The following is a 15408-nucleotide window of genomic DNA, read 5'->3' as shown; positions in this document are numbered from 1 at the left end:
CCAATAGCTCCCTATAAAACCCTATAAAAATAAATATACCTTAAAAAACCCATCATGCACGTACAGGTCAAACATGGTATTTGCACTTACTTTCAAATCCTGCGTTATAATCTAGGTGTATCATCTTGCTTTATATTTAAGGTCCACAGGCTTCCACTAAATCAGGAGACAAACTGGTGAGCAAAGAAAGCAATTCTTGTAGCCTTTGGGGCATTCAGTTCCCCAAAAAAGAATTGTCTTAAAGACCCTTAGCAAGAGGGAGATTAAGTAATATTCCCAGAGTGAGGCTATAAACCACCACCTTGCGGAAGCTTGTCCCCATCTCCGTGATCCTACCACTGATCCTTCTGCCAGAAGAATGGTCTAGAGAGGTCTCCTGTTACAGTAAGTAGTCTTGTGGGAAAGAATAGAAGAAATAGGTCGTAGAAACACTAAATCAAGTGTGGGCCATTGGAAGTTCCTCATCCGTGTCTTTGGTGGCCACAATAGCTAGCAAGCTGCCCCTTTATTGCACTGTGCCCTTACGTGATTTTAGTTATTTATGTTGTCTTTGTTTTGTTAGTCTGTTTTTACCCCTACAGGATAAACGAGCTCAGTTGACCTGCATGGAGCTGAAGGCACTTTATGTTTGAACACTCTATTTGAGGTTGAAGCAGGGGAAAGAATTAGGGCAGAATTGATTGTTGAAGGGCCTCTTGCAATTCCCACTTTCCTCAAACAGACCATCCTTCTTCCTCGGCTGCCATTAACCTTTATTTAGAACAGAGTAAATCACCGGACTCAAAATTTATGTTACACACTACGGTCTGCTGGTACACAACTTGTCTTTTCACCAAATATCATTATTCAAAGTGTAAACGCCGTGCCCCAGGACCATTTCGCATTCTTATGGATGGCCTCTCGCAGGCCCGAGTCCTCCGTGGGTTTTGCTGTGAACGCATCGTGGTTCCCGGCTCACCTCTTACAGAAACTGCTTCACCAACCGCTGGAAGCTTCCCCAGTTCTGCTGAGGGTCAGATACATAGATTAGATCATGGGGTTTTTGTTGTTACACTTTTTTTCCTTCTGTACTTAGGAAAGACTTACTCTTCAGGGAGGCCGCGTGTTCTACAGATTCAGCTTTTTGCATCTCTTGGTTCTAACATTTTCAGTTACGCTTTTATATCTTCTTTTTTTTTTTTTAATATGTTTTGTTTTTTCATTTCAGAGAGAGGAAGGGAGAGGGGGAGAGAGAGATAGAAACATCCATGATGAGAGAGTCATTGATCAGCTGCCTCCTGCACACCGCCTGCTGGGGATCGAGCCGTAACCCAGGCATGTGCCCTGACCAGGAATCAAACTGTGAGCTCAGGCTCATAGGGTGGGCTCCACTGCTTCTTTAGAGCTGGGGTGGAGGAAGGAGAGGGCGAGGTGTTGGACAATGAGAACCCGGCGTTCGGAGTTCGCTGTCCTTCTAGGCTGACCTGGGGGGGGCGGGTGCAGAAGAGAACCAGGCTCTGAGTGCAGCCGCGGCTGGAGGGGCGGGAGGCCGTCCTGGTAATGGGAGCTAGTGAACCTCTCTTCCTGGCACACCTGGCACACCCCTGCATCAAATACCCCAGCACTCAGAAATGACCAGGGCATCTCAGGAAGCCCTAGCCTTGATCTGAAGCGTACCCCATGGAAGAAGTAATTATGAACTAAACGTCTGATCTTACTGAGAGCTGGAGAGAAGGTGGGATCTGGGTCTAGAATATTCCTCATCTTCAGAAGTCTGTCAGGATAGTTAATACTGACAGGGTTTTCCAAATGAAGAAAAAAAAAACAAAGAATGGGTGAGGAGTGACGTAGGTGTGTGGTACGTCTTAGGAGCTGCCCAGTTTGAAATACCTGGAGAGAAAAGACAAGGCAAAGAGGAAAGCAAGGACTGTGCTTGTGATTTAATTCCCTCCTTGACTTTCTCCTAAATGCAGGACCACACGACAGGTAAGGGCTCTAGGGCTTGTGCAGAAGGTGGACTCTTTGGCTTTTGCAATTCTCCTGCCGCCTTTAGAGGAGGGAGAGTGAAAAAAAGCTTAAGGCGTGTCTTTCTGGTCCCAGGAGCCCTATCATGTTGTCTTTTGTCAACTCAGTCCTACAAAGAGTCTGGATTAGAATTCTTGAGGCCTCAGTTTCAAATCCTCTAAATAGGACCAGGGCTCTGAATATTCTGAATAACAGTAGTGCCCGCAGTTCAGACCTGTGGACTAGGGCCTGCCTGGCAGCCTGCTTGTCCTGGAACAGCAGGACTCTGGAACTTCTGTGAGTGCCAACACTTGTTCAGGATTAAGAATTTCTTATTTTTGCCCTGGCAGGTGTGGCTAAGTTGGTTGGGCATTGTCTAATGCACCAAAAGGTCTCCTGTTCGATTCCTGGTTAGGGCACATACCCAGCTTTTGGGTTTGGTCCCCTGTTGGGGTAGGTACAGGAGGCGGCCAATCAATATTTCTCTCTCACAATGATGAATCTCTTTCTCCCTCTCCCTTCCTCTCACTCTAAAATAATTCAATAAAAAGATATTTTTTAAAAAAATTATTTCTTATTTTTATCCTATAGCTATCACCACTTTTAATAAGACTGTGTAGTACTCCAAATGTACCATGTGGCATTTGGGATGGGCAGGTCTCTTTGGCTTCAGGGGACAAAAAACAAGCCCTAAACAAAATTGGAAAGTAGATAAGTTTCTCTTAGCTCACCCATGTCTTTTATCAACATCCATCAGCTTTCTTGTGAGGAATTCCTAATTTTCATCTTAGCTCCCATTTACTGAGCATCACCATATGATAAGTAGTAGGTTATTTATATCCCCCATATGAGTTCTGTTGTTTTCCTCATTTCACTTGTGAGGAAAGATGCTGCCGAGGTTTCCGGGGCAAAGTGATCCACCAGTGGCCACAGAGCCAGGTGTGGGCCACGTGAAACATGGCTCCCCTTGGCTTATCTTTTCCCACCCCTGTTCTGGCGGCCTTTCAAAGGTCAAACAAACTCATGCTTACTATCGCCCAAGATGTTAAGTGACTATTAAGGTTTTTATGTGACAAACAGCTAAAATTGACTCCATGCGCTTTGCCTCTGTAGATGGTTATATTTTAAGTAAGACTCAAAGACACAAAAAGCCATGGAGATGGGTCAGTGGAGTAGGGTTATCCTTGAGGCAGGGGCTACTAAAGATTCCAGAAATCATCTCAGGCTAGTGGCTGTGGGCAGAGCATTCCACAGCAGGGCTCCATGCACATAACAGGCGTTATTATCTGATTAAGACCCAGGCGATATGCTCATAACCTGCAGGAGGAGCGCAGGAAAGCTGCTTTGGTTCGCTTCAGTGTCTCCAAATGACGAAGCTTCAGCTTTAGGCACCAGATCCACATAGGTAGCTGTAAATTCGAAGTGCCCACTCTTCCCAGGTCAGGATTTTGGTTTTGGTTTTATAGAACACTGGACTATACTTGAAGAAAAATGCAAACTTGTCCTCTAGTTCATGGAAAATTAGGATGGCTCTGTTTTGTCCATGTTTGTAATTAACCAGATACGAAGGTGAACATTTGTCACGTTCACCAAAATGTCTTGGTGTTCTTGTCTTGTTTGTCCTGGCTTGTCATTCTAGTGCCAACATACTTTTGGATGATCAGTTTCAACCCAAACTCACTGATTTTGCCATGGCCCACTTCCGACCCCACCTAGAGCCTCAGAGCTCCACCATAAGCGTGAGCAGCGGCGGCAGCAGGCATCTGTGGTACATGCCAGAAGAGTATATCAGACAGGGCAAGCTGTCCACTAAGACAGACGTCTACAGCTTTGGCATCGTAAGTACCAAGAAGGCTCTAAATTGAGTTGTATTCTTGAAACCTGTATGGTTTTATTAACCAATGTCACCCAATAAATTCAATTTTTTAAAAAAGACTTTAACTTTTAGATCTATGATTTCCTGTTACTTCTTGTCATATACATTAATTTTGTGAAATCAATCAGTAATAAAATATAAATCATTAATTATAATGAACTATATTCATTGTTAAGGTGAGTAGTCACTACTAATTATGTGTATATATATGTAACGTATGTAGCTAACTTTCTGTATGTTTTTTGTAGGTGATAATGGAAGTTCTGACAGGTTCTAACGTGGTGTTAGATGACCCGAAGCATATTCAGCTGGTAAGAATTGTCTTCTCGGCAGGATGGTCATTTTTCTGACAGAGCTCTAAGTGAGGTTGTCTTCTTCTCTTCCTAGAGGGATCTCCTTATGGAACTGATGGAGAAGAGAGGCCTCAATTCGTGTCTCTCATATCTGGATAAGAATGTGTTTCCCTGTCCTCGGAATTTTTCCGCCAAGCTCTTCTCTTTGGCAGGCCAGTGTGCTGCAACGCGGGCAAAATTAAGACCATCAATGGATGAAGTACGTATACACACAGTTTTATTAAAAACTGAGCCCATAGAACCAGGGAAAATCTGAACTGGGTAAACTGTAAGTAAATTCCTTATTAATGAGACAAATCCAGCCCCCCAAAGAGAATTCTAATCTAAAAGTATCATCACCTGGTACTCTGGTAGAGGTCATTACTACCAGAGACATAGTGAGTACTTTGGAGGGAGTATTTTATTCAGCCTTCATTAAGAGATATGCCCATTAAAAATCCAGTATGTAATCCCCTTCTTGGTTTTTTATTCATATGTCCATCAATTTAATCATCTATTCATCTATTTGTTTCAATAAACAAATATTTATTTAGTGCCTGCTTTGCATGTGCCAGATTTTGTGCTGGGTGCAGGGGATACAACAGTGACCAAGATACAGTTGCTGCCCTCAAGCCATGGAAGTGGGGTGTGAGGAAGGAAAAGCAACAGTGGTTATAAAAAAAAAAGGTTCCAGGTGATAGAGGGACATGAATTCCATTCTAGGAGTCTGGGGTTTGTCCTGAGTCTGTCGTAGAGCAATGGGAGGGTTTTAAACGAGGAGTTGATGTCATCAGAATATAAAGAGCACTGGCCTGGGTGTCAGGAGAGCTGTATTCTAAGCGCGCCACCACTGGTAAGAGCTGTGTGACCTGGCATTTGGGGCCCAGAAAGGAGCTATGAGGTGTACAGTGGCGGGAACTTGGAGTTGGGAGCCAGAGATCTGGGGTCAAGTAACAATAGTTCTTCTCCTTACCTCCTTACCTACTAGTAATATTGATTGATTATTTTTTCTGAGCTTTGGCTTTGGTATTTATAAAATGAGAATAATAGTGTTGTTTGTGCAGATTAAATGAGGTGATGTGTGTAAAGCACTTTGAAATTGTAAAACTCTCTATATGTATTTTTTAAATTGCATGTGTGTGAGAAGGTATGTTGTATGTTATTTTATAGCAGGTCAGTGGTTCTCAATTTGGGGTGCACAACCAAATTTTTTTTTTTTTTAAATATATCTTTATTGATTTCAGAGAGAGGAAGGGAGAGGGAGAGAGAGAGATAGGAACATCAATGATGAGAGAGTCATTGATCAGCTGCCTCCTGCAGGCCCCCAACTGGGGATCCAGCCCGCAACCCGGGCATGTGCCCTGACCGGGAATCGAGCCATGATCTCCTGGATCCTAGGTTGATGCTCAACCGCTGAGCCACACCTGGCTGGGCGTGCATAACCAAATAAATGGAGAAGCTTTAAAAATACAGATTCCTGGGCTCCCATCTCCATGTTTTTGAATGACAATCTTTAGGTTGGAGAAAAGGGATCTGTATTTTAAGAACACTCCCCTATGTAAATCCGGCATTTGAGAACTATGGATTGGGTTTACTGTCCCCCAAACCCTTCCGATTCTCCACATGTTAAGATTGAAGTAAAAAATGGTAAGAGACTCACCCAAGGTCACAAAGTAGTGGTGGCAAATCTAGGCCTAAGGTCAGGTCTCTTGATATTCAGTTCAACACAGTTTATGTTATCCTCTGCTTCAAGTCACTTAATTTACTCATTAAAATGAAGGGTTTAGCTAAATACCCTCTCATTGAAAATTCTACAGTAGAACTGATTTCATGGAAATAAAAGCACATTCCTTAACAGGTAGACAGAAAAAAGGTAAAAGGAAAGGTTATTCAAGCTTAACTCGATGTCTGTGTGCTTCTTGGTTAATTAGGTCCTAGCTACTCTTGAAAGTACTCAGGCCAGCTTATATTTTGCTGAAGATCCTCCCACCTCACTCAAGTCCTTCAGGTGCCCTTCTCCTCAATTGTTGGATAACGTGCCCAGTATTCCAGTGGAAGATGATGAAAGACAGAATAATCACTCACTGATTCCTGATCAACCTTTGAGAAAAGAGAGACTGGCTCAGAAAATTCCCTTTGAGTGCAGCCAGTCTGAGGTTACGTTTCTGGGCCTTGACGGAAAGCTGGGGAGCAAGAGAAACGAGGACACTCGTGGTAGGCCCAGCTCTTCTCAGGAAGACTGTGGGTGTCCCCAGCATGCAGCTCCACCCCAGGACGCGGGCGCCTCCGGTGTGAATGCGGACCCTTCTGCAGAAGCCCCAGGCCATTCTCACAGGAGCAGGCCAGTGGAGAGTAGCTGTTCCAATGAATTCATCTGGAATGAATGCGAACAGCACGGGAAGGAATCCATTGTACCAGAAGATAAAGAAGATGGCAAGAATTACTGAGGCACCTGAGGACAGGTACCATCTTGGGAAGACATTGTCTTGGTAAGTAGTGCCAAGAGGATGCTCCATGGTGACTTTGGTAATGCAGATCAACAATCTGGACAGTCCCACTCTTTACTCTCCAACTCGCAAAACAGGGGCCCTTAAAAGTGTGTTTTATTTGGTAATTGCCATATGATGAAACCTAGGCTAAATCAGAGCTATTCACAGTTACTTAAAATCATGGGCTCTGACTTCAGACAAACAAAACAACCAAAACCTGCCAAAAAGAGACTGGGTTCCAATTTCTTCATCAGCATCAGTATGAGTCCTCAGAGCCTTCCGTCTGCAAAGTGCATTCAGCTGGATTCTGTTGTTTGGTTTAGCTGGCTTGCAAAGGTTGTAGGAAATGCCTAATTTGTAAATATTAATAGATGCCCTTTAAAGAATTGCCTTTCCATTTACTTTAATCGACCCATAGTATTTTTCTGTTTGTCCCTGTCAAACCTGCCTGTCTGAAAACGAGCCGGGGTCACCCTCGGCTGTGACGTGTTCTCTGTAGAGAGGGGATTCTTACCCAAGATCTGTATTCTGTATTTAAACTCTCAGGATAGTTTGTCACATATAATATAGTTGTTGAATGTTATTACAAGTTCTTTTTTACAAACTTAGAGGCCTAGTATATTCTGAGTGGTATGTATAAATTTTAATCAAGTAATTTTTGTTTCTGAGAAAATGGCCAATCACAAGAGCCTCAGTCTGTCTTTTGTTTGATTCTGTACCTTCCAGGTCTGTGCCTTTGCTCCTGCTGTTTCCTGGGTCTCTCCCTTTTAAACTCTTACCAGTCCTCCAGGGCCCAGCAGAATGGCCAGCCTTCTGGAGGCTTCCCTAACTTCTCCAGCCAGAAGTACTCACTTTGTCAGCATTTCCATAGCAATTTTTTTATATTTTTATATTTCTATTTTATACTAGTCACTGTCTGAATTATTTCAAAGTTGCTTGTGCCATCTTCTCACTCGGACCAGACTTGTAAACTCCCTGTATGTTTTCTATTGTTGCTGTAACAAATCATCACAGACTGAGTAGGTTAAAACAACGTAAATTAATGATTTTGCAGTTCTGGAGGTCAGAAGTCCTTGGCATTCCTTCTGGAGGCTTTAGGGGAGATTCGTTCCCTTACCTGTTCAGGCTTCTAGAGGTCACCTGACTTCCTTGGCTCATGGCCTCTTCCTTCATCCTCAAAGCCAGCAATGTAACGTCCTTGAATATAGATCTCTCTCTTTCTCTGACCTCTTCTTTGTGACCACTTCCTCATACTTTGGCCCTCCTCCCTCTCTCTTATAAGGATCCTTGTGATTGCATTGGGCCCGTGCAGATAATCCAGGAAAATCTTTGCATCTCAAGAGCCTTAATTTATACACATCTGCAATGTCCCTTTTCTCCTGTAAGGTAATCCACAGGTTTCTGAGGTTAGGACATGGACATCGTTGGAGGCCATTCCTCTGTCACATTCCCTGAGTGTGCAGGGGCCATCTCTTCAAGGCCCAGCATGTTATCCTATACAGAGCAAGTGTTTTCCTTTAAATTATCTCTATGAACCCACGTAATTAAAAATTCAGCTATGGTAAACATTGTTGAGTAAATTAACAAAGTGGGGATAATGGTTGTCTTTATGGTGATGGATAGAAATACTCCAAGAAAACCATTTCCAGAAGATTTATAGAATCTCCCTCTTTGGGGCATCTATAGTAAAAGGGTAGACCTCTCGCTTTCTGTGCATCAGAGGAATAGGCACATGTGTGCTTGCATGTGTGTGTGTGTGTATGTGTGTGTGTGAGTGTGGTTGGGTTCATCATAGTCAGGTTGGAGTCCAGATTCAAGAACAACTAATCAAAGAAGTTTTCAGGAATTAGGGTCAGGTTAGCAGACCAAGGTCAGAAACATGGAACCACAGTTCCGGGGACAAAATGACCTCATGGCAGAAGCGAGGTTCAAAACACAATAAGCCTTAGTCTGATGGACAGGCCCCAGAAAGGCCCCAGGTAAGCAGTCAGGAGCAGCCATGCTCACCGGCAATTCTGCAGGGGGCCTGGCTGTCCAGTGCTGTCTTCCACATGTGATCATGACGTTGTGTTCACAATGCTCACAAATTGACCCTGTGCTAAGACTAGTAGGGGAACAGGCTTAGACTTGACTTCATATGATTTTAATTCTTGTGACCTGTCCTGGTTGGCACCTCTTGATTATACGTGTTAATGAAAGGAAGCAGTAGAAGTCTTTGGCACTTGGCTTTATATATTGCAAACCATCCTGAGGCTGATTTAGCTTATTTTATAAATGTAGTCTGAAAGTGTTTTGGCTGAATTAGAGGCATTAGTCTGGAATTGAGTGAAGCTGCCACTAATAATTGAAACGTGGTAATGAAAATAATTAAGAATTGACTCTATGCTAAACTGTATTCCACTTTGAACCTGGACCCCTCCCTGCCCCCAGCACCTTTAATGGGAGGTCGTTAAGGAACCTCTGATTAACACAGGCCTGCGCCCTCACTCAGCACACGGGTAATCTGTTGGGTTTTTGTTGGCTTGAATTTGCTTGTTTGACTTAAAGCAGTGTTTCTTAAACTTTAATGTGCATCAAAATGATGTGGAAGGCTTGTTAAAAAGACAGATTGCTGGGCCCGCCCCATTTCTGATGCAGTAGGTCTGGGTTAAAAAGGTGGCTTTCTAACAAGTTCCCAGGTGGGGCTGGGGCTGAGGCTGCTGCTGTGCAGGCCACTCAGAGAACCACTGCCTTAAAGTGTCCTCAGCTCGTTCTCGCTCAGTAGATTCTACCTGGCCATCTAGGTTGTGTGTTTTTTGAAAGAAGTGTCATTTCTTTTAATTCTTTTATATTTTTACTCTACTACCTAGGATTCAGCTTAGCGTAGAGTGGAGCTCTAGCAATATTGTTAATCCGTGATCTATTTGACTAGATCACCTGGCTTGGGGATGACTGTTTTGGTCATCTGAAGGACCAAATCAGATTAGTTGACAATAACCTAATTAATGATATGTAAGCAGATGCCACTGTGGCTGGAAATGACCAATTTTCTACTGAGCGATCCAGTCCTCCTGACTAGATTTGCCTTCTAGTGGGTACATTCATAAATGTGATTGTAAGAATTAAATATTGCATTCTGCTATGGGCAGTAAGGGATATCTCGTGGCCTCATGATGTGCAGAGTAAGATACGTGAAGAAGCCAAGAATGAGCCTCCAAGTGTCCCCGCTGATCAGCCAACATGAATTAGTAAAGGATTCCCCTCATCTTCACCCTCGTAGCTCACTGAGGGCAATCCTCCAGGCACATTCCATTTCCTTGTTAGGGTTTTCATTGCCTTTTATAATGCCCCCAAATATTTTGTTGTTTTTGAAAATAGGTATAGGATTTCTGATAATCAGTTTTATTGACTTCTTGAGAATTGCTATGACTGACTGCATACTAGCACAGTTTTATGCGGTGCTGTGTCAGCCATGAAAAACAACTGATGGCCTGGGTACGCTGAGCTTAGGAAGTGAGGGTTATCCCGAGTAGCATTTATTAAGCATTTGACAGAATCAAGGCATTGTATTGGCTACCAGGATACCAAGTAAGGGAGAAAAGGCATCTACTCCAGTTAATAGTTTGGTGACGTCTGTTATTTGAACCACCAGCCAATGGAACGGAAAGTAAGGACTGAGAGGGCGAGGAGGGGGCAGAGATTACTGTGCTCTTTGGGGCAGGTAAAGAAGGCTCCTTGGGGAAGCTTGCTGGGAGACAGAAGGGAGTAAGAGAAATAGGAAAGAGTACCCAGGAAGCACTTCAGGAAGGCTCTCTCGGGAATTGGGGATCCACAGCTCTACCAGAGCTCTGCACAACCCCATCTCTGGGGTTGGAAGAATGGGGTGAGGGCACAGGGTGCTGGGTCCAGAGCTTTGCATGTTTTTCTGTTTAACTCTCACATCACAGCTACCCAGGAGGTATGAATCCCATTTTATAGATGAGGAAACTGACTTAGGGATAGTAAGGAACTTGCCTGAGGTCCTCCCAGGTCTGAAAGAGCCAGAATGGGAACCCACATCAGCCTGCATTCAAAGCCCGGTGCTCTTTCCTGTTCTCCACAAAAAAGCCCCTGCAGATTTATGTTCCTGTGAAAAGGCATGGATGCGAAAAGTCATTTGTTGAGTTCACAAATTTTCAGCAAGCGCACAAGCCTTGCCATGTCTTCTGCCCTTTTCACTTTTGCTACAGTTACCTGCCGCTGCAGTCATTTGATGTAAGTTAAATGGACTCATCCATCCATCCATGCACTCACTGAATAAAGATTTACCAACAGCCTCCTTTGTGTCAGTCACTGTTCTAGGAGCTGGGGAAATGGTGAAGAGCAAACCCCACAAAAATCCCTGCCCTCATGGAACTTAATTTGACTGAAGAGGTGAATGAGTGGGTGAGTCGGAAACACTGTGGAGAGCTGGGATCCTGGTTCTGACTCTAGCTGGCAGCTTTCCACGCGCGCTCCGCGCTGAGCCTCTGGGCGTCTGGGTGACCCGGCCGCTCTGCCAGCTCTTCTGTAGAGGCTCGGAGAGGTTTCCTGCTTGTGCTGTGGGGGCGCATTTCCTCCAGAGCTGACATCTGGCAGCCCATCGCTCTGCTGTTGCTGCGCACAGAGCCACACGCTTTGGGGCAAGTAGGGCAGGTCCTGTTCTTCCACTGACCAATGATTTTTTCCGAGCACTTATTTGGCTACTGATGGCACCTTCAGCCGGCTGCCTCTGAGTAATCGGAAGCGCCTGCGCAGGCCTCGCCTCGCTGTCGCTCTGCAGGGGCACTCCTGCTGCTCCACAAAATGAGACGGCCCTGGGGACAGGCTATATCTCGCTCATTTTTATGTCCCTAGCAGCTAGTACAGTACCATGCACATAATATGACCCAGTAATATTGGTACAATTAATAAATAGTCCTTTTAAACATCTTTAAAATTATTGGTATCTAGCATATCAAGACTATCACCTTACTACACCCAAAGTGTGTCTTCCTGATATCCATACTATAGTCAATCATTTATTTAAGTAGTTCCAGCTCACCATTCCGGGATAATTAATTTCAAGTATTAATATATGAGATATATTTGAAAAGATGAATTAGACACTGTATTTTGCTTGTAGATTTGTCTCATGGTAAGAGATATTCCCAAACCACGTGTAAGCAATCATCAACCAACATTTTGACAGGTAACAAGCAGATGTTCGTTGTATTTTGTGTCCATCTATCTATATCTGTCCCAAATTATTTATAGATATTTAATGGTCCATTGGACTAAGCATGCAAGTATTTTGGGGGGAAGCATTTTTATTCTAAAAGACCTACATTATCTCCCAAGCCTTCACATAAGGGCCTTCTAATTGATGCCACCTACCTCGTTGCAGACTTTGTAATCATCTATATAAACAGCAATATTTCTATAAATATTTCCAAAGTTTTTTATTTGCTTCTTAATTTAAAATTTTTTATAGAGCGACATTAATTGGAGGCGATGAAGGTAGAAGTAGTGTGCAGGTGCACTCACATACTTAAGCTTTAAATGTCTATTAAGCTAGTTTCTATTGCTGTAAGATCAAGAGAAATGGTCGAAGCAGTTGACTCAGCCTGAGTCACACCGGTGTTGGAATGGAGATAGATACGAACTGCAAGCTCTTTTTAAGTCCAGGAAATGCCTGCTCTGAAGAGGGGATAACTTAAAAAATTAAAAGTATCTCCTATTTGAAATAAAAAAACAGCTAATATGTGTGTTTATTGTTTTATTAGTATAAATTTTATTCTCCCAGATCGGCAGGTACTGAAGCAATTGACAAGAATACGGGCAAATGGGCATTGCTGTTCACTGTTGGCTGGAGTGAAAATGGGTGCAGCCCTGCTAAGAAGGCAATAGGTATCAAAAATGTAAACGACGCACTTTGACCCAGCAATTTGTTTAGGAGTTTATCCTAATGAATAAAAATTATATAAGTGTGTAAGCAGTATGGCAAAGATGTACTTTCTGATGTTTGTGATTTAAAACATTGGAAACAGCCCAAATGTCCTTCAAGAAAAGATGGGCGACGTAAAGTGTAGTTGGCTTGTATGCAGCTGTCATTAAAGATTACTTAGATCTGTGTTTATGGCTGTGGAAATGTGCCCCTGAAATGTTATTGAATGAAAAAATCAGACTCCAGAATAGCACATTTAATATGGGCTCATTTATAACCCTGAATGTTTAAAATAATATATGTTTCATAGAGGGATCTCTGCCAAAAGGTTAATGATGGTTTTTTTCTGGGCTGTGGCATTTGGGTGATCTTTACTTTCTTTAGACGTTTATGTATTTGAAGTTTTTATAATGAACATATATCATTTTTATTATCTGAAAAGAATAAAGCTGTTTTTATTTTGGAAAAAAATACCCTCTACGTTTCTTTATTTGCCTGCCTCTTAGCTTAGTTGTGCCCGTGGTAACAACTAGCTAATAGAAATTATGCTTCTATTCCATTGCCCTCGGTTCTTTCTGCCTTCAAAGCTCCCACAGAGATCTGCCTGGAATCCCCTGAGTAACTAGTTTTGAGAGCGCTTATGAAAAAGGAATCCAGGAGGCAAGGCCAGACAGATTGAAATACAAGAATGGACAGTGGGTTACAATACACAACTGAAAATACTTTGTAAAGAAGTATTGGTTGGTATTGGTAAAATCTTTTAAAATTACCCTCAGTAGCTATACTTACTAATCAGTATTTCAGCAAGTAACCTACAATTAACTTTAAAAATCTTTGGAGAAATGAAATTTTCATTCTAAAATATCCAGCCCGGCCGGGCATGGCTCAGCGGTTGAGCGTCGACCTAGGATCCAGGCGATCAGGGTTCGATTCCTGGTCAGGGCACATGCCTGAGTTGTGGGCTCGATCAATGACTCTCTCATCATTGATGTTTCTATCTCTGTCTCTCCCTCTCCTTTCCTCTCTCTGAAATCAATAAAGATATATTTAAAAAAAAAAAAATCCATTCCCCAGACTTGTGCCCCGCTATCCCTTTCTCACCTACCTGAGAACGAAAACTTGCCGAGTTTAGTAGACTCTGGGCTGTAGCTATCTGTTGAAAATAAAACTTGCAACAGTGCAGAGAAATTGTGACTAAATACAGTGGTTTTCTGTAGCAGGCAGAGATGGAGTCCACGTAACTGTGCTAATGGGATTCACAACAATACATTCATTACAGAGGGAAGTAGCGAACTATACTCCAGGGTAAAATACCAGCTCTAATGAATTCTACCTGGAGGGACTGTTTTGTGGACATAACTAAGTTACAGAGGGTCTCAATATGATTTTTAAAAAATTTAAAAACACTTCTGTAGCCGATCCAGCTAAAAGATAAATTAGCATTGGCTTCTTAAAAGTGTAACACACCCTGCGGGGCATGGCTCAGCGGTTGAGCATCGACCTAGGATCCAGGAGATCGGGGTTCAATTCCCGGTCAGGGCACACGCCCGGGTTGCGGGCTCGATCCCCAGTGGGGGGCGTGCAGGAGGCAGCCGATCAGTGACTCTCATCATTGATATTTCTGTTTCTCTCTCCCTCTCCCTTCCTCTCTCTGAGATTAATAAAGACATTTAAAAAAAAAAAAAGTGTAACACAGACACAAATTAGTTCTTTTGATACCATATTAATGTGTTGGTGCTGTCTCAGTGTGTTCTGGAAGGGAGATGCCAGGTAATACCAACTGCACCATCACTGCAAAGATTTCCGCAGAAGAGAGTTAAGGAATCTAATAAGTGAATATAGTGTAAAATGGAGTTATTCTGACAGCACTTTGCAGTGAGGTAAAAATAGCTTCTGGTGGTCGTCTTAATCATCTTAATCCCATTATTCAGTAATGATAATTTCCCGTCATTCTGAAAGCATGTGTTTGCTAATTATAGGGCACTCACCAAACCATTCACCGTTGGGCCTTGTGACATTTCTTTTCCTTCTGTGTTTGTAACACAGGATATTTAAAAAGAGCCGCAATGATTTCAGCCAAGAGCAAATATTAACCTATGAACTTTTACTGTTTTTATTTTATATAACCTAAAGACAAACGTATGATTCCAGGATGCTCACGAAGCCAAATATGCATGATTATATCAACTCACGGCCGGCAGCCCTAGGCCTGCTGACGTTTCCATCGGGCGTTTGTCTGGCAGTGAGAAGAGGGGGCAGTGATTCAGGCCATTACTACTCTGTCTTGGCCATTAAAATGTGCTTCTCTAATGAAGAAAATACCATCCTTTAGAAGAGAGTCTGACGCGTTCTCATCTTTCCCCCGCCTCATATCTCGGCCTCATCATTCCTTATTTTAACAGTCCTTTGAGTGAACCAAGTGGCACCATCACATCCCAGTCAAAGAGCCCATCAGTTACGGTGAAACTACTCTTCCGCTTCACCCCAGCACTATTCCCAGGGCCGTGCGCGGGGCCCTGTCACCTATCACCTATCAACATCAGAGTGTTGTCCCTGCCGTCCTGTTGCATGATTTCTTCTCTTTTATTCTGGCCTGCCAATGATCACCCTCTTCCTCCCCATTCGCATTTTTCTTTGCATAGCCTGAGCCATGGGTTCCTCCGCATCAGTGATTGTCCGGTGGAGAAACAGGACCCCCACTGGGTATTTCAAACAGATGGAATTTAATACTGGGAATTGCTTACCAAAGCATTGGGAAGGCAAGGCTAGAGGAGACACGTACCGAAAAAGCAAACAAGGAACATG

The 15408-nt window shown here is 43.2% G+C and overlaps 1 protein-coding gene across 3 annotated transcripts in view; it reads left to right on the top strand.

The window, feature by feature from the left end:
- IRAK3 (interleukin 1 receptor associated kinase 3) overlaps window positions 1–7368 on the top strand; it is a 78548-nt gene extending 71180 nt beyond the window's left edge. For all 3 annotated transcript variants that reach the window (XM_016199635.2, XM_087814559.1, XM_087814558.1), the window contains exons 9-12: window positions 3623–3821; window positions 4108–4170; window positions 4247–4411; window positions 6123–7368. In XM_016199635.2, the coding sequence (XP_016055121.2) occupies window positions 3623–3821; window positions 4108–4170; window positions 4247–4411; window positions 6123–6638 (943 nt within the window). In that variant the 3' untranslated portion in view covers window positions 6639–7368. The remainder of the gene's footprint in view (window positions 1–3622; window positions 3822–4107; window positions 4171–4246; window positions 4412–6122) is intronic.
- The last annotated feature ends 8040 nt before the right edge of the window (window positions 7369–15408 follow it).

This window comes from Miniopterus natalensis, chromosome 2 (genome assembly GCF_054644295.1).
Source record: "Miniopterus natalensis isolate mMinNat1 chromosome 2, mMinNat1.hap1, whole genome shotgun sequence".
NCBI classification, from domain to species: Eukaryota; Metazoa; Chordata; class Mammalia; order Chiroptera; family Miniopteridae; genus Miniopterus; species Miniopterus natalensis.
The sequence above is the reverse complement of the archived record's forward strand: the minus strand, read 5'-3'. Positions and strand labels throughout refer to the sequence as shown.